At 39.4% G+C, this 20,011-nt stretch overlaps 1 protein-coding gene and 1 long non-coding RNA gene across 2 annotated transcripts; both read right to left on the reverse strand.

Moving 5' to 3' along the window:
* Positions 1-1,279: 1,279 nt before the first annotated feature.
* Positions 1,280-1,721, reverse strand: LOC134176670 (uncharacterized). Its single transcript, XR_009969326.1, has 3 exons — positions 1,654-1,721; positions 1,540-1,584; positions 1,280-1,319 (listed from the first exon to the last, which is right to left on the reverse strand). It is a non-coding gene; the product is annotated as an uncharacterized LOC134176670 (long non-coding RNA).
* Positions 1,722-12,321: 10,600 nt separating this feature from the next.
* Positions 12,322-14,900, reverse strand: LOC134177678 (tyrosine-protein kinase receptor TYRO3-like). The gene is made up of 7 exons (XM_062644455.1): positions 14,874-14,900; positions 14,750-14,818; positions 14,388-14,605; positions 14,210-14,325; positions 13,971-14,133; positions 13,760-13,896; positions 12,322-13,273 (listed from the first exon to the last, which is right to left on the reverse strand). The coding sequence occupies exons 1-7, from the start codon at positions 14,884-14,886 to the stop codon at positions 12,859-12,861; spliced, it is 1,131 nt and encodes a 376-aa protein (XP_062500439.1). The 5' UTR covers positions 14,887-14,900; the 3' UTR covers positions 12,322-12,858.
* Positions 14,901-20,011: the final 5,111 nt, after the last annotated feature.

The following is a 20,011-nucleotide window of genomic DNA, read 5'->3' on the forward strand; positions in this document are numbered from 1 at the left end:
GTGGTGGTTGCTAACAATATACGCACAACTTCGCATAAAATTAAACAGGACCATTAACTTGTGTGTTCATGATGCATCGGTCGATCAATCAACTACATAAGAATGAGTGATACTGTGCATACACTACAATGAAAAAAGAAAACATCAATACCATAGGATCAATATCATCATACAAAATTAATTAATTAATAATAATTTCTTACACTGGTGTGTCCATATATTCCATCGGACCAACTGCTCAATCGATCAAGTAATACAAAGACGCAACCTTGTTTCTGACAACTATTTCGGCTTCGCTATATTTCGATGAGGTCGAACAGTCAAGGCCAGCAACAGGAACAACCGAATGAGCACTAGCCATTAGCTACCAGTCAAATCTAAAATATAAGATAACTCAAACAAACAAAAGGGTGTTTGCAAAAATGCTCAGATATGCAGAAATGTGCACGCGTAACACACGACGTTAGCATGTAACATTAACAGTGTTTTAGCTAACGCGCGCTAGATGGCAACAACCGGCCACACAGTCACATTTCACAGCATTGCTGGCACTACAACTCCATAAATATACGCTGTGAAACTAAAATTTTAAAATAAATTAACGCAGTAGCGTTGCACACAACGATGTCATACATAGACTTGAGCCAGTCTTTCTCGCCTCTGCCGTTCCCCGTATGAGCTTCTGAAGCGGGTTGACAATCTGGGGAATGACGAGAGTCGTAAATACCTAACTCAGACTGTGCCACAACTCTACCTGCCGCAAACTACTAATTGCAAAAAGCATATCTCTCGCGTAGGATAGTCTTTTTGCATAAAAACGTGCAGCTGTTACTACTTTTCTAGCTAATTAATATTTCTAACATCTTAGTCCTTGATTGCTATAAATGAACTTCACTAGTAACTAATAAATAACTAATTAACTAAATGAAATCGCATTCTACTGTTGGTCGCCTTGACTCGCATTCATTGCCACATTGTACGCTGGATTGTAGACCTCGAGTGTTTTTCCATACCCTGGATTCGTTGTCAGTATGTTGGGGAGAGGAGAAGAGGCAGACACTACTTCGTAGTCGCCACAGCGCGTTTCTTCTTGTTCGTCTAGTTCCATTTCCACTGTACCACAATCATTCTCACCTTCTACAGCACTAGACATATCAGCATATGAAATACAGTAGTTTGAAGTGTTAATTAACGATACGTAAATACATACTTCAATCGTTTCCGTCGATAGAAAAAGTACACAGCAAGTGCTAAAAGGATGACAACGAAACAGAAAAGTGTACCGGCTCCAGCTATTATTCCCACATTCTTCTTGTCATCTGAATGCAAAGGATTGCAATGCATAAAAACTATTGGTAGATTTGCAAGCGCAAGACGCAGTTTGAAAATCGTTAGAAAGCAAGACCCAATCCGTATCATTCCTCAATCAATGGCTTTTATCTCAACTGTACATGACGCAGTGTTTTCGCATGCGCATGCGTGCGTGCGTGCGTGTATATGATTTGCATAATTTAAAATATATCTGTAGTGTGTGAATACCTGAATTAGGCTTTGATGTCACTGGTGGACTTCTTGTTGCACGCACTAACACAAAAGAAATTACATCAAGTTGCAATGTCTACTCGAACAAAAAGACAAGTCTATGAATTGTACCGTAGTGTAGCGCTGGCTTGCAGTGCATGCAGTTCCGACGTTCGTTAGTTACAATTAGTGTATTTTTGTTCGGTTCGGTTGTTCTCTGTGTACTCTCACGTTTACAAAGCGCGGATACAGAACTTTTCGAAAAAGGGGTCCAGTTGTATTATTGACCACGCCTCCAAACCAGATAATTATAAACATGTAAGTTTAGAATTGAACGGATTGGCCATCCATCAAAATATTAAGGTACGTTTACTTCAATAAAACAAAACACACACATAACATACTGGACAATTACACAATATGTATGTATGGACAATACACACACAATTGCTATTGACAAACTCTTACGTAAACACTGTGGATCACGTCCACTCCATTTCTGATCACTTTGACATGTCCTATTTGAAGGACCTTGAAGTTTGTAACCTTCGTGGCAGGCTATTTTTGCTATTGCTCCGTATATTATTCCAGATTTAGGTAAAGAGATGATGCCATTTTGTACTTCAGAAAGATTCTTGCATACAACAGCTGCGGACCAACAAGTCACTAATTACTAACGATGTTGATTAGACAACAATAATTGATTGTACTTTATATAAGACATGATATTGCAAAAGAAATTTAGAAACTCTTACGTAAACACTGTGGATCACTTCCACTCCATTTCTGATCACTTTGACATGTCCTATTTGAAGGACCTTGAAGTTTGTAACCTTCGTGGCAGGCTATTTTTGCTATTGCTCCGTATATTAATCCAGATTTAGGTAAAGAGATGATGCCATTTTGTACTTCAGAAAGATTCTTACATACAACAGCTGCGGACCAACAAGTCACTAATTACTAACGATGTTGATTAGACAACAATAATTGATTGTACTTTATATAAGACATGATATTGCAAAAGAAATTTAGAAACTCTTACGTAAACACAGTGGATCACTTCCACTCCACTTGTGGTTACTTTGGCATGTCCTACTTGGATGACCCTGAAGTATGTAGCCTTCGTGGCAGATGATGTTTGCTATTGCTCCGTCAATTAATCCAGATTTGGGTAAAGAAATGCTGCCATGTTGTACTTCAGGAGGATTCTTGCATACAGCTGCAGACCAACAAGTCAGCAATTACCTAAGATGTTTATTGGGCAACAAAAATTGATTGTACGATAGATCACCTTGATTATTACGGTCGCATAACTTATGTATATTAAACACAAAGTTTTGCATTAACTAAATTTTGTAATCATCTGGCAAAACATCATTTGGCGTCAGACGCTGATTCGGCGAGGTGTTAGTAAATTCGGTGCGAAGAACGCGTGCGAGACATGGCACAGTGCTCCCGGGCCTTACAATGTCGTGCACGTGTGTCAGCCACTGGCATGCCCTTCTTTACAGTTGTGTGATCCTTTCTTTCAGTGTTTCTTCTCCTTGTTCTCCCATTTTTTCTTAGATAATGTCTCTAAATTTTTCATTGCTTTCCTCAATGCTGCCGACTTTGTCTTCCTAATCTTTTTGATATGTGTAGTAGTCATTCCACTAGTAGACTACAGTACTTGGCGATAACCAGCATTGAAGAGTGTGATTGTGTGCCTTCGTTTTAGGTGCCACTGTAATTGTATTCACCCGTTACAAAACACCGGGGCATTTATATAGGTCTGGCCACGCAAGACTAGGTCAAATGGTGTACTCTCCGTTCAAACGGTGTTTTACAGACTAACGGACAGTTTCTATCAAAAGGCTTATATATAGTTCAGTTACTAGTTTAGTGTATTTACGTATATACAAACGATATAGAGAAAGAAAAACACAAAATATTATTAAAATTCCATCAACTGTAAAGATTTTTAAGGACTGTGTTTTCTTACCTGTATTGAAATCTTTGAGACCTCCATTATTGCAAAGGTTGCTGTCACAACATCTCCAACAGTATCCACCCGTTAGGCTATTACATTGATCACTCTCAGAACAGGCTGATTTGGAAAAACAACCTTTTGCAAAAGTAATGATAGCTCCTCCAACTATTGGTGACCACTTGTGTACTAGTAGACGACACACGTTTTCAACACTACATGTCACAACTGCCTTATATGCGGCACAATTTTCTCTACTGCTTTCAACACACGAATAACAAGAGATTGAAGATGTCGTTGTGGGTGCAACAGCTGCACGTAAAACAAAAAATACGTTAATATTGGAATAGTAGTTAACGAGGGGCAACTTCACATCATCGCGTTATAAATAATATACAATTACTACTTAGCACATTGAAAACAACTCCTTCACTTCACACCTTCACGCATGGCGACTTACAAATCTTGACACGTCATTGCCTTGCCATATTTTCAGTCTTTGTGACACAACAGATGACGACAATGATTGGACATGAGATCAATAACCAACAAACATCTTACCCCATGCAAGGCCCTCAAAATCCTAAACTGAAACTCTGCCTGTAACTACTGTCGATACCCACATAGTCAAACTTTGAATTTTGCAAAATCTCTGCTACCATTGGATCTTAGCGACAAATCATTGATATGGCTATAGGAATCGCGGCATGCAAGACCCGAAATTTTTGTTATTTACGTTATCTAAGTCCTGCAAATCTTGTAATACCAACTGAGCAACTGGAACGAGTAATGTTGAACGGTGTAACATGGTGTGTGTGTGTGTGTGTGTGTGTGTGTGTGTGTGTGTGTGTGTGTGTGTGTGTGTGTGTGTGTGTGTGTGTGTGTGTGTGTGTGTGTGTGTGTGTGTGTGTGTGTGTGTTAAATATCTGTGGCATGCATATCTGTAGTATTATATTTTGATATCACCTGTCGACTTGCTGATGCATGCACTAACAAATAAGGGAGTAAGTCAAATCGTCGTGTAATCAAACAGAAAAACTAAATAAAACCAAATCACAAGGTCTACATGGATATTAAGTTGTAAATTTGTCGATTAGTAAAGCAGCACATGCAGTTTGCGCAGTCACATTTTGCAAGCTGACAATTACAGTAGAAGTTACCAGACATCTACAAAACTCAGTGTTAGTTGTTTCGTTTATAATGTTGTTGTTATCAATGCTCCAAATAATAGACGGGAATGGCGCAGATGTATGAAATCGAAATGAACAGGTGAGATGTCCTTTATCATTAATGACTTGACAATCTGATGATTTTCATTTCATACATCTGATATGATAGTACAATATCTGATATGGCGCGTTATTTGTGCCATATTTCTTGCGTTTCATTCTATTCGGAGCCGTTCACCGCTGTGGTACTCCCTCTGGATCAAACGTGATCATAGCCTGTCTTACTCTTTCCTGCTGTGCTCTGATTCCCTGACTTATCAAGTGCCCTATTATCAGTCTGTAACCGCAGTAAGGAAATTGGCTTTCGATTCGTTGAATAGCATTGTCCAGTTCGCCGTCAGATATTGTACTATATCTGATTCGAAAACTTATGCCAAGATCAGTCATTCTACGTCGTATAGTTCGTAGCAAAACACATTACATACTGGAAATTGTAGTACCCAAAAATACATGATCAAAAAGTAAGTATTGCAATTGATCTGCTGTTATGTGGTAAGCAAGTCTGCCACGTCGTCCAGATTGAATGGGCTGAGATCGGTATCCGGTTGCAGCTTGAGTTCTGCCCTGCATGCTCCAGGAAACTAAGCACGATTACAGATACTCGCTGCACTAAAGCCATGGCTTCTTTCCCAACCAGATATTCCTGCTAGTCGGCTGAAATGTCTACTGAGTTGATCACATTAAAGAGAAATGTTATCAAACATGTGTTCATTTACTTCCTATTGCAGATGTCTGCGCAAGTCATCCAAAAGACTCTCAAGTCTTATAGATAGCAGTTCTACTTCATCCATTTGCTATTGTGTGAAACATGGAAAAGCACAGAAGAATGCTATTGTAATGTAGTGACTAATTGGAATTAACTATCTTCTTCTTCAACTTAATTACCATCTTTCACAGGCAACTGTGTACACTCGAGAGAAACATCCATCCGAACAGAGTAGAATAAAATGAAACGCCCCCCGAATAGCATGAAACGGCTCCGAATAGAATGAAACGCCGCCGAATAGAATGAAACACCCAGAATAGAATGAAACGCCGCAGAATAGCATGAAACGGCTCCGAATGGAATGAAACGCAGCCGAATAGGATGAAACGCAAGAAATATGACACAAATAACTCGCAACCTAGCCTACCATCCCGTTCTCCGCACGGGCAGATTATAGATTATTAATTGTTAGTAAATCTATTTATCGTTGCATGCACCAGCGCACTCACGCACGCATGTACACACACACACACACACACACACACACACACACACACACACACACACACACACACACACACACACACACACACACAAAGGCTTTATGTAAGAAGATGGAGCGTCCGTCTAAGCATGGGTGGGGTAATATCGTTGTGATGGTAGGAGGCGGATCTAGCCACTATCCTAGTATGGTAACTTTGAGTTAGCCTTAGAACGACAGCTATTAACGCTTTCGCTGCAAACGAGACGTAGACATTGACAGTAACAGTCACATCAGTACATCGCGCTAGTACTACTAAGCTAGACAGAAATTTCGTAAATCCGCATTTCCTTTGTAAAGCTGATATTGGTAAGGGACCCGGCTTTCTTCTTGCTGTCAGCAGATTGTTCGAGCGTTCTCGCAGCTTGCAGTCTTCTCGACCTGACCCTAACTCAAACTTACCATCTATGGCACAGCGTTATTTACACAACAGCTCCGTCTCTTACAATCACAACGGTAGCACCCCACCCTACTCTGTTTTGCGTTCACCTTCTTACATCGTAAATCTCCAATATCTCGTTTACCCTACGTCACAGAAAAGTGAACTTTCTACCGTTCGAATTCGCAAAACTTGGATTTCCGTTTATCCTTGTTTCAAACTACCTGCTAAACAGGACAGAGCAATATGCGATTGTGCATATCAAAAATACTAAGAGTACACGTTATCACTCTATCATAATTCTATTAGGCAATTATCAAATTAATTATATCATTACACCTCGTGTACCTTTTTAGTAATCTAGGGAGTAATCGCATGCTAGTGGAAAAAGCGAAATCATAGCAAATATACCCATTTTTGCAAAACCAGAAGTCAAACTCAACCACTGAGAGTGCACTTCTTGATCTAGTCTCTTGTACAGCCCATTTTAACGCGCGCGAGATAAACAGAGATGGGCGGTGCTCGCACGCCATTAGGAGCTAATAAGAGATAAGGAACTCATACGTGTTGCAACTGCAATGTCATTAGCCACTTCCGTGTAAAGAGTGAACGATAACAAAGAGTAGTATAGGCACGTATCTCTTGATGCTGCAATACACTAAACAAGATGAGAATCCCTATCGTCGCTTGTACAAAGCTGGGTGCATGTGCTATTGTAAGCTCGAACTAAGTTACTAAAGTTTACGTGAAAGTGAACAGTTACGTGAGAGTGAACAGACACCTACCGTAGCGGCGAGAGCCTCCAAGTCCACTTTCTAAGAACGACAGTCGAACTACAATGACAAGGAAAAGTAGTAAGAGCATGACCGCAACGACAACTGACTAGTAACTTCCAAGTAGACACTTTCCTAATTAAGATACCCCGTATATAGCGTATATCTACTGTCTATTCCCTTTAGGTGTTAATTCTGTAGTGAGTAATGAAGTAGAAGGCACAACAGGTGTGCTCATTATAGCACTAGAAGCTGCTCGAGTTGGATAATAATGTGGCGAATTGACAATACTATGACCTCCTGGCAAGTGTATAGTACACACCAACTCGTGGGCGGAGCTGGGTATATTTCTTTTATACACTCGCCAGCCGTCTATACCTATCCTACTACCCGTCCAATGGGGGGTTTCAATCTGGGCGGTGGCAATCTATTGTTGTACGCCACTTGTGCAAAGAAGACGCACCTTCCGTAACACATGGACGCACAGACGCGTGCAAAAGCGGCCAAGCAGAATGTTTTCTGGGACGAGGTTACGACTTAGTCGCTGGAGCGAACGTAGTCTGTTCGTACGAGGCTCGCGGCGCAGTTTTATTCTTGGTAGTCAATGCACCTGTTACAACCGCGATTTGACGTCTTTCGATTTGCGCATCTTTCGAGCAGTAACCTGTACTGTTCATTTAAAGGGGCCCCAGTTTTGATCGACTCCACCGTTATAAGCAAACAGAATTCGGAAGACATGTGGCAGGCGCCAAACGGCCGCGCCAGGAGGTGACGCTCTACGCCACAGGTACCGCCAGGTGGCGCCACAATTAACTCTCCAACGCCGCAGTATACATACACATGCGCCGTATGTATGTATGTATGTATGTATGTATGTATACCTTTGGAATAGCGGGTTATACAAAAGTACATCCGTCTGTTTCTTTGTGCTGCACTTTGTGAATAGTTGTAATATTTGCATTTGAAACAACTAGAATGAGCAATTAAATGTGCAGGAAATGTATGTATCTCGGTGCCGATAATATAGTTGTGACACATTTTCTAATAACTGACTCATTTCACAAAAAACTATTTACATGGTATTGTACACTTATTCTTAACTGAGCAAATGACATAATACATTTTATAGCACACTGTATGTAGCAGACAATATATATATAAGAACAAAGCTTATTACACTTTGGGGAGAATACAGAAGAGCTTCTGGTTCAGTGCAAAAATTTGCAACTAACTGCTTGTTATCCATAATCACACGTTAAGAAATGCAGCAATGTAGCGGCACACACATCTTGTTCAGAAATACACTAGTGTTTACATAACTGTGCAAGAATTAAAAACAAAGTGATAGATAAACAAAGTGATAGATGGCAATTTCAATGATAATGTAACAGTACTTCTGGCTATGTCCAATATGAATTAACTAAATCATCTCAAGTTGGCCTGCTTGTTCCATTGTCTGCCTCGTTATTTTATATGTCTCTGTTATGACTATTGTTACCACTTCCCTGCATTCTGGCAGCCTTTCTGTATACTTAATTTCGAAGCGTGAGACTTTTTGCCTTGATTTTGATTGGGCTTTCTTAGTGGAATTACACAACGGCTTTTAGTAACATTTTCTTTGGACTTGACGAGCATAGAACATACGGGACGTCCTGCTGTGGTTTTGTTTTCCTCTTGGATCCATACTTCCGTCTTCCAGCTGAGGTTGCTTGCACTGGAATTGGTTTCCCTCTTTGAATAAAGACACCATGGTGACGTACGAAATGACCACCAAATTTCCATCCAAACTGATGTAGGGCGCTAGACAGTCGGGTAATAGATGTGGGTGGGGCCTTGGGGACTTTAATATCGCATGAAAACTTTTTGCACACCATCTCTTAACTGCTTATCTTCAGAATCTAATTTTTCAATCATATCAGCTGTAACTTCTCTGAGTTTGGATTTCAGTTCTTGATATGCTGATGCTAATGAGTTTGTTGTGGATTGGACGTCCGAGTCTTCATTTAGGTCATTGCGCTTTGGATTGGTGTCCTGATTGTCTGTATGTAGCAGAAATGTTTGCTCTTAATCTGGTTAAATCATGTGAGTCGGACAGATTTGATTCATTATCGCATTGTCGTATGTTTGTTGATGAAGAGAAGCGTAGAAATTTATATCAGATTTTTCTTTTTACCTATTGCCGATTTAGCAATTCGATGCCTAGCTGATGCATTTAGTGACGGGAAGCAGTTAGCTCTATCTATTTTGTATTTGGAAGCAACTGCTGCCTGACTGGCACATGCAGAGCCATTTGCTCTCTTTTGCAGCTGCAAGTTCCAATGTGCATGTCCACAACATAACTGTCATCATCAAACCCAGTTAAGCGTTTTCTGCTTTTACACGGAAGATGCTTTCGCCAAGACTTTCAACAGTACTATGTTGAACTGTCTCAGAACCCTGACCCAGATATTTGGTGGCAACAAAAGTGATTCATCCTACTGTTTGAGACACTGAGTAACTTTCTCTGATAATATAGTTCCATTGACTCTGTAATAAAGGCAAACATTTGAGTCAAATTGTATGCATTTATTCTGCTGAAGACCAAATCCTTACAATCTTGATGCCTGCTTCCCCTTAATTATTGGTGTGGTTACCTCTAGTTATATCAGCATGCCTGTAGCGTAAAGTCCATTCAAGCCTTCTCGGCCAGAGGGACTTTATTTGTTGAAGGAAATGTGGGTACCGAATAGAAATGTGATCGTTTTAGAGCTTAGTATACCGGCCATCTAGCTCATTTTCTGACTTCGAGTATACCAGACCTTTAATCATCTTTATCAAGTACAGACGATCTTTTGAGGAATTCTGTTCTTTGCATCGTGTAGCCACGTCCATCTTCTTTGTAGGAAATGGAATATCCATAAAAGGAGTCGGGATGGTTTCCAGCTAGATTGAAGAGACTCTCGTTCAGAAGTGCTGTCATCTGTCATAAATAATGCAAGACCCACATGTACACCCTGACCATAGAATGCAGAGGTAGGCTCTTTTCAAAATTTTAAGTTCCTTTTTGATAGTTTCTTGCTTTTTGTCAGACACAATCATTTGTGTCTGGCTTACGCTGATGATTTCTTGCTTATTTTTCTTACTGCGGCTGGTCTGCAAAAAAATGATGGATATTTGTGTGCAATATGCCAATGTTTACCATTTGAAGATCAATGGCAAGAAGAACTCTGTTATTGGATTCATTAAAAGTGTTACGTCATCACGTAATCTTACAGAATTTTCATTAAATGGAATAACGTTGTCGTGTCAGGAAAATATCAATCACCTCGGTGTTGTTTTGGATATCCTGAGGCGTGATCAAGTGGCAGTGGATGCCAGAAAACGAAATTTCTTTGACCCAGTTAACTCTGCTGTTGCAAGAATGGGAGGTAGTTGCTTGAGCGACAGCACTTGAAAGAAAATAGTAGATATTCAACTATTTCCCATTTTATCATTTGGTAGCCAGCTGTGTAACTTGGACAAAACGTCAACTGCTAAGGCAGTTGACGCCATATTTAGGAAAGGTATTCGACGGGGACTTGGTCGCAGATGGAGAGAATTATTGTATGAGCGCCTAGGTAATTGCATGATAAATGCGTCTGTGAAGATTCGAACAGTACAAGCTTGATCGTTGAAACGGTCACTAGACTCTAGAAATGACCTAGTTAAGGAACTATCGTAGAGAGTCTATAGAGATAAGCTGCCCTTGGTAGATGTGCGTACTAATTTTTTGCCATTTCGCTGAAGGAATTACGTTCTCTGTTATATACTTAGCTGTCTGTTTGTTTTTGAAGTGTCTATGTGTATTTGTGTGTTTGTATGTATATTTCTCTCATTTGTGAGAGGCTGTACCTGCTGGTACGAAGTGAAATATATTATTACACCTAGTGCAATTGAACAGCAAGCATGGATTGTCGAAATAATAAACATAGAATTTCTAAACCTATCTAATGTAGAGGTGAAATCACAGAGCACGATTTCGCTTGATTGTTGTACCATTTCGTGAGCTCTTGCCATTAGTTGGATACAAATTGCTATAATCAGTGGTTGATAAGCAATCCCACGCGACCGTTCGTCTCAGACTACGCATTTTCCAGCATCCCCATCTCAGACTCTTCCCACCTAAAACGTCATGATCTAGTCGTGGAGAATGGCGTCACTTCCGCGAAGACAGAAGTGCCGTAAAAAGGAATGCCAGAAATAGTGGTTTCTAACGATACCAAGATCATCGCGAAAGTCCACAAACAGCAGAGACATTGATGGTTTTCAAAGTTCACACATAGGGCCGGGTAACAGACAGACTATCAAAAACCCTGGTTATTCTGATGAACAGAGCCGTCGATCTGATGCACTAAATTCACTACATCTATCTATAGCTGCAAAGTTTTGACTAAAAGCCGTTTTACTACAAATTTAATTGCAATGGATCGTCTCCGTAAGATCATGATCTTTGGTGATATATGTACTGTATGCTAAACAGTAGAACAAGATTACGGACAGACTCTAGAATATCGTTATAACAATCTCGTAATCAAAGATGTTTGTAGATTGCGCACCACGTCTCCCCTACTCGAGTCCATCTCGTCCCGCCTCAAAGTTCTCCGAATTTAATTAATTAGCCATAATATAACATATTACGTATTTACAAATATAAAATAGCAAAATAAATATGCCTGTTTCAAGTGTCGTGATTCCAAACTGCACATGCGCGGTTTTGTAACCTGCGTTGGTGCATAGAACGGTAGAATAAAATGTACAAAATCTAGCGTTTGACCTGTTTCACGTTTTCAGTAGGTCTGTCGTCGCACAAACTGCTATACAACAACAGTTAGCTCATACTAAAGACATAAGTAAACACACGCTTTGTATCTATGCAAACTTACAGTCGTTGAGAACATTACGTCAGAGTTAGGTAGTCAGACACCTGAGTTGTAGGTACCGCATTTGACGAAGTCCCGTAATGGGTACCGCAGGTCCCGTATTCCCATTTTTGACTCCCGTATGCGGTACCGTCTGGTATCCAGCGTGTAGCTCACAACATTTAATTTTTTAATTTTGCTAGAACTGCTAGCATATTCACAATTAACGCCGTTTTGTAAATTTGTCGTAGTCATAAATCTAAAATCACTTATAAACAGAGTCACTTAATTAATGAAGTACACACATACGTATTTGAAACACTAAAAGATGCAAAATAATTTACAAGACTTCCCAATAAATAAAAACAAATTTGTATGCGTTAACCTGAATCAACTTAAACTAAACTCCTAAAGTATAGACAAACGAACACAGAGACAGACGGACTGACAAATAGACAAACAGACAGACAGCAAGATTTGTTTCATTAACGTCAGATTCTCAACTCATGCTGCAATAATAATCGTTCTATTCTTCTACTATTCTAGATTATAATTAATTAATAGAACTATGAATGCTTCTGTCTACTTCTAACTAGTTCAGCATGTCTATCCAAACAATAAACTGACAGAGGAGTTAAATAATAAAAACCCTCATCTGTCATCAATATTACTGCTGCTCCCCGTCATCAATTGCAGCACTTCTTTACACTCGTAGTTCAAAAGATACCTGGCTACAAACAAACGCCCTATCTCTAATCACTGCTGCATGCCTTTACTCTACTCAAACTTTTGCAAGTGACTGAAACACTTGATCTACTATAGCTACCTAATTTAGTTTGGCTTTATCAATTTTTCTCTTGTAGACTTCATACTGCAGTGCAGTAGACAATGACGCTCTGCTTCTTTGATGTTGTATGGTCAGCTTCTTCAACATCATCCATATATCGTTGCTTCAAAGAAATGAATTTGCCCAGTTGCGGTTGAATATTGTGTTCATTAACCGTTGCTGTATCAGCAGCTGCCTCAAAATAAGGCATTTCTGATAGCTGGAAAGAAGTTTCAACACATTCCTCGGATTCGATGTCCTCATTGGTGGATGCTATATGAGATACAGCTAGTTGTTGGAAAGAAGCTATATCACTGTTCTGCGGCTGAAACGTAGCATCCACAACTAAGTATCCTCTGTACGCACTCAGAAATGTTTCTATGTCGTTCACAATCGTCGTGAATGAAGGACGAAGATTGGCTTCAAATTGCCAACATTGGCTCATGATGTCGTAGCTGTTGCAAAGATCAAATGCTCATGTTAATAAGTAATATTTATTGCAAGTATTAACGTTAATGTCGCTGACTGGAAATCTAAGAATTTCTGCTTTCATGGTATGACGTTATTGTTGTCTCGTTCGTGTATGTCTGCGCATGAACAAACACCTATGTGTGAGTGCGTAATCGCACAACAAAAAGTGTACTTATCTCTGTCGATTTCTTCTCGTTTCTGTAAGTCCCTAACCAGTCCAATTTCAAATCATTCTTATTTTGTAAAGTTGGCAAATTGTCTTCATTTACAAACATACGCTTACATTCATCGGTTCTTCAGCGTTTGTTCAATTTGTTGTCTACATGTTATGATCTGTCTGCTACTCGCAGTGCCCTATATTTCTGTTTGTTTGCTTGTCTGGCAAGTTTCGTAACACACACGAATACTAGTAGTTTGTCTGAAATGACAGTGTGGCCTTTCTATATTTGCTCTACCGACAAACTTATTACATTTTCTGTGGGCAGTTGTTGGGCTGTGACATCCTTCCACCGCTTGTAATGTACGAGAGAACCTTCTCATTACCAATTTCTGAATATGGAACTTGTGCAAGCGTTATCACTTCCCAAATCGTGACACCATAAGACCACTGGCACAGTTAGAAAATATGGAAAAATTCAAACACATTCAACTCATCTGTATTACAATATCGTATTTACTTACAACATCTGACTGTGTCGTAAACAGACGATGACATAGACTTTCTGGAGCCATCCACTTCACAGGAAGCTCCATTTGCTTTTGTGTACGGTAATAGTCTTTGCCTTCGGGCAGAATATGAGACAGTCCAAAATCTGCTACTCGTATATTTGTATTCCAATCCAACCTACAGTAGTAGATAGTTTAGAACTAACTAACAACATGAGAACAAATTTCTTATTATTCTGCAAATACAAACTTACATGCAGTTTCTAGCAGCAAGATCTCGGTGAAGAACAGATTTGCTGGCCAAGTACTCCATACCCTTTGCTATCTGTAGAACAAACTTTAGCAACAGCGAGACCTTCACGCTCTTTTGCTACACAAAGATACAAATTATCTATTATGCATACTAAAGACTATAGGTAAGCATGTGAGTACTTGTGTCATTTCCTGTAAGCGCTGGTTTCTGAGAAATTTCTTTAAGTCGCCAAGTTCCATGTAAGGCAAGACAATAAGTGGAGCAAGGCGTGGTGAACCGCCAAGATTGTCTTGTTGCCAGCAGATGCCTATCAAGTTTATAACGTTGGGATGATTAAGACTTTTCATTTTCAGACCTTCTTCAATGAACTGATTTATTGCCTCGTGATTATTAGTGTCTGTTAAAGATATAATAGGTTGACGTCTTTAAAAACATGAACACGCGCACACCGTCAAGTACATGCACACGGACGCATATTTACACGGGAAAACATATTTTGGCATGAATAATCAGCCAACACATTACTGTACATGCGAATGACCTTGAAGAGCTTTTACAGCAACAACTCTCTTTCTGTTCATAACCGCTTTGTAAACAGTACCAAAGTTACCTAACAAATTTAAAACTCAATTCGTCGATATTAGTTAATGGAATTTGTTCTTTACCTTTTCCCAACATCTTCTCTATTTTCATCTGACATGGATTGATAGCAACAGCATTTACTTCCTTTTCTAATTTTTTGTCCAATCTAAAATCTTTCTTCATACATTTTAAATCTGGGAATTTAGGAAAAAAGTAAAAGTTTTCGTGTTCAAGATGTATGTTTTCGTGAATTAGAGTATCATCTTCTCTCTCTACACATTAATAGTCAAACGTTACAATAAAGTAAAAACACAATCAAAGTAAATGACAAGTGCATGTTTACCTGTTTGTCTGCGGTTGTCTGCTATATATATTGATATCATATGACCATAGCAACAACAAATAACAGAAATTATGGCGGGAAATAAAGCCAAAATAACATAAAAATTTGCATAGATTCCACAGTCTTCTTCTTTGTTTGCCCACAACACGTACGAAAGTGCTACTCCATTTGTAGTTACTGACGATAAAGCGATAAACACGAGGGAAGCCATGGCGATCTTAGCCTTTCTGTTGTAGTAGTTTCTATTGCGAAAGATAAAGACCCAAAGCAACGCCACACTGAGAAGCATAAGAACAAATCCGTAACCATACGACAACACAACAGCAGTCTTGCTTCGTTCATTGTAACAAAACATGACCAAAGATCCCGTCCCTTCCTGTCTCTTGTCAATGTTTGCAAAATGAGCCAATGCAGCAAGAATCAATTGAAACATGACAAAAAAGCAAGTAACACTAATTCTGAAAAGTTTGCTTTGAATTGTCGAGTTTGTGCTGACTTGTGACGCCAACCACACTATCAAGATTGAGTAATGTAATCCATTGCAAACGTTAATGAAAAAGTCAGTAACTCGAATATCACAAATAAAAACAGTATCAGTGGCAGCGATGACGTAACTGATGATAATTGAGATCACGGTCACCACTATCAGCACGTTCACGCTAATAGAACGAATAAAAGTCTTAAAACGCCATCTAACGACTCGAATATACAAGAAAAACGAAACGAGCAGAGTGAGGAACACAACTGTTACTATTACAAGCATGACACGTGGTGACCAATAATTATTATGACAATATGAACCTGCACATAGTGAAATATGAAACGTGCTTGAAGACGGTAAAATGTAAACTACTTACAGATTGCCGGTGTTCCGCTCCACTCTCGATTTGCTTGACAAATTCGCATACCTGAACCTTGGAGGATATATCCGTCGCGGCACGTGATATTGACGACCGATCCAAAATCCGATCCATTTGCAGGCAAAGACATGCTGCCAAATAGTACTTCAGAAAAGTTTCTGCATACAACAGCTGCAGACCAACAAATTAGTAATTACTTACGATGTGAGACAACAATAGTTTTACTGTACTATATATTGTGCTTGTGAAGAAAATTTAGAAACTCTTACGTAAACACAGTGAATCATTTCCACTCCATGTCTTGTCACTTTGGCATATCCTACTTGAGGAACCATAAAGTATGTAGCCTTCGTGGCAGGTGATATTTGCTATTGCTCCGTCTATTAATCCAGATTTGGGTAAAGAGATGCTGCCATTTTGTACTTTAGAAAGATTCTTGCATACAGCTGCAAACCAACAAGTTACTAATTACTAATGATGTTTATTAGGCAAACAATTATTGATTATACTATATATTACAGGGTACGGTAGTACCTGTATGTAGGGATTGCCCGAACGTTGTGTTGGCGTGGTCGTCTTTTTGCACGCTTAGAAAACATATTAAATGAAGACTAAAATTTCTCAAAATTAACGAAATGAAATTTTTGTACGTCGTACGTGTAATATATCCTATTTTTGTTTTGGTTACTAATCATCTAACAACCTAGGAAACAGTTCATAGCCTCGGAGGCCCATGCGCCAATTTTGTTCTTCTTCTTCTTCTTCTTCTTCTTCTTCTTCTTCTTCTTCTTCTTCTTCTTCTTTTTCTTCTTGTTCTTTCTCTTCTTCTTCATCTTCACAGATATCTCTTTTAGTATGTACGTACGGCTGTGAAACTTGAGAAAATGCTCTAGAATTACCCGAATTCTATTCTTTTGGTGACTAGAGAAACCGAAATCAATGTTAGTTAAAAATTGTGTTTCTTTCAAGCAGATTTGATCCAACGACCGTAATTAGACATGATTATAAAAGGCTTACAGGCCCTAATGAAGACATGTACACCCTAGCTATGTTGCGCTTTGCGCTTATAAAAACTTACCAAACTAAAATTTTAAAAAAATTTTTGACAAAAAGTAGATGTACGTATTGTATAAAAAGTAACAGAAACAAGATCTATTGATAATACGAACCAAAGCCAGATATCATTGGGGAATCCTTCCAAACCCCACAATCCCTACATTTTACATTTAGGGGGTTGAAAGGATTCACTAATGATGTGTAGATTTGGTTCATATTATCTATTAAAAGGTAACTGCAACGCAAAAATCAAAAATTCTTTTATGTTGGAAATTGCTAGTTCTAGTTGCATACATGACAGGAGAAATAGTCTTCGCTGAGGTATAGCACGTCAAAGTTGCTTCCGGTTCTTCAACTTTCAATAACGGGCGTGACGTAAGGTGACGTCACTGAGAGGAGACGCGTGTGCGTCTGTATTGTCAGCGGCCTGTAAAAATGACTAAATCTTCATATCCAAGGCAACGCTGCTAGGGTGGAGGCGACGGCAGCAACAGCGAGTCCTCTGAAGAGTGCTCTGGAGATTTTTACGTGATAATAACGTTCCGTCATTGCATCAATCGCAGGATGAAGAAGATCTGCTGGGAGCCATTAATAAGTATACGTAGTGATTAGACCACACAGGTTTGAATTCAGCGACAATGCCTTTGAAGCTTTGAGATCGCCTGCTGCCTTGGAAGCGGACGAGGAAGAGGACAGGCTACCCGATAGCCTGTCATCATTGCAAGTAGAAGTAGGAGTTAGCAACGTAATCAATGCACATCCGGGTAAGTAAAAAACATTTACAGGTTTCAGCTGCGGTCGTTGTTTAAATGATGGATACGTACTCGTGAGGAGTGCGTGTGCTGTCAAAACGTATTTGAGGTTGTCTCAAATAAAAAATTACAATATAATAATGTCGAATACTAGCAACAATAGTGGCACAGTGTACTGGTGAGTTCATGCAAAACTCTAGTGCTGTACGTCAGAAAGAGAATAAAATGATTTGAAGTACATACGTTGAATTCACGTTGACAAAAGGTTTAACTTTACTGTACAGTATACTGTAACGCATACGACTGCATTTCCTACACATGATGATCAAGAGGCGAGTCATCTAGAGTCATCAAGAATCTGACCTCTCCTAGCCATTTGCAGTACTTTTAGTCCTGCACGAGAGTCTTCCTTACCTTCCCGCTTCTCAATTACGGCTTTCATTTTCTTTTGCAAAGGTTCCAGAGTGCTGCGACCTTGAAGTGTGGAGGCAGGTAGATGGAACATGATGGCCTCGATTGCGCTCTTCTACAACCCAGACCAAGCTCTTGAATTAATCTGGCTGTACGTATCTCGAAGCAATCAGGCTAAAAGTGGCTACTGCAGACTCCTGTCCACTCAGTAAGACGCTTTGTACTCATTAACAGTTGCCCGGACGACACAAACGTCTCTGCAATTGTCCTCAATATTTTGCGATTCCCACTCTTTCTTAGCTTGGGAATCTTCGGAAATCGAAACACGATTGCGTATGACTTGCGCGCATTGATGCATCCTGCAGCCACACAACACCAAACCATTCTTTCGCCACAAATTCCTTTGTTTGCAATACACGCTGGCGTGGAGTCTCTCCTCAGTGACGTCACATTACACCACGCCCGTTATCGGAAGTTGAAGAACCGGAAGCAACTTTGACGCGCTATATCTCAGCGAAGACTTAACTTAAAAATCTAAAACTATTTTACCTGTCATGTATGCAACTAGAACTATCAATTTACAACTTAAAAAAGAATTTTTGATTTTTGCGTTGCAGTTTTCCTTTAAAACTTTCTCTTCGAAAAAAGAAATGAATGTAGAGATTGTATAAAAAGTAACAAAAACAAGATCTATAGTACGGTTGTGTAATCCTTTCTTTCAGTGTTTCTCCTTGTTGTTCTCCCGTAATCTTTTCAAAATATTTTTTTAAGTTTTATTGCTTTCCTCAAAGCTGCCGGGCGGGCCTTCCTGATCTTTCTGAATAGTGTAATAGTCATTCCACTAGTAGACTACAGTACTTGGATTTGTTGGTGATAACCAGCATTGAAGAGTGTGATTGTGTGTGTGCCTCTATTTTAGGTGTAACTATAATTTGTATCCACCGTTACAAAAGACTGGCAATTTAGAGGTTTGGTCACTCGAGACTACATCAAATGGTGTACCCTTTGTTCAAACGGTGTTTTACAGACTAACAGACGGTAACTATCAGAAGGCTGATATAATAGAGACGTAGAAACGAGTGTGTATAAGCACAGCTTCAGGTACTAGTTTAGTGTATTTACTTATATAGAAACAATATAGAAAAAAACACAAAAAATTTTTAGCAACTGTAAAGATTTTTATGGACTGTGTTTTATTACCTGTATTGAAATCTTTGAGACCCCCATTATTGCAAAGGTTGCTGTCACAACATCTCCAACAGTCTCCACCACTTTGGTCATTACATTGATCACTTTCGAAACAGTCTGATTTGGGAAAACAACCTTTTTGAAAAGAAGTGCCACCTCCTCCAAATACTGATGGAAGCTTGTGTACTACTAGACGACACACTTCTCCAACACCACACGTCTCAACTGCCTGAGATGCGTCACAAAGTTCTCTATTCCTTTGAGAACACGAGTGGCAAGAGATTGAAGATGTTGTTGTGGGTGCTACATCTACACGTAAAACAAAGTAAACGCTAATATTGAAATAGTAGTTAACGAGGGGCAAATTTATATCATCGCGTTATAAAAGATATACAATTACTATTGCATGATCGCTATCCGTTCGGATTACTTAGCACATTGGGACAACTCTGCCACTTTATGCGTTCACGCATGATGACTTACAAAACTTGACGCGTCATTGCCTTGCCACATTTCAGTCTTTGTGACACAACAAATGACGACACTGATTGGACATAAGAACAATAAACCGACAAACATCATACCACATGTAAGGCCCTCTAAAGCCTAGA

This window comes from Corticium candelabrum, chromosome 3, assembly GCF_963422355.1.
Source record: "Corticium candelabrum chromosome 3, ooCorCand1.1, whole genome shotgun sequence".
NCBI classification, from domain to species: Eukaryota; Metazoa; Porifera; class Homoscleromorpha; order Homosclerophorida; family Plakinidae; genus Corticium; species Corticium candelabrum.

Bases quoted from the DNA above. Each gene is read 5' to 3' on its own strand.
- LOC134177678 (XM_062644455.1), bottom strand. The intron at 14,134-14,209 runs GTAAGTTTGTAT...CTACTACTGTAG, and splicing joins CTTGCTGCTAGAAACTGCAT to GTTGGATTGGAATACAAATA. The intron at 13,274-13,759 runs GTAATAAGTTTG...TCTTTGCAACAG, and splicing joins AACAACTGCCCACAGAAAAT to CTACGACATCATGAGCCAAT.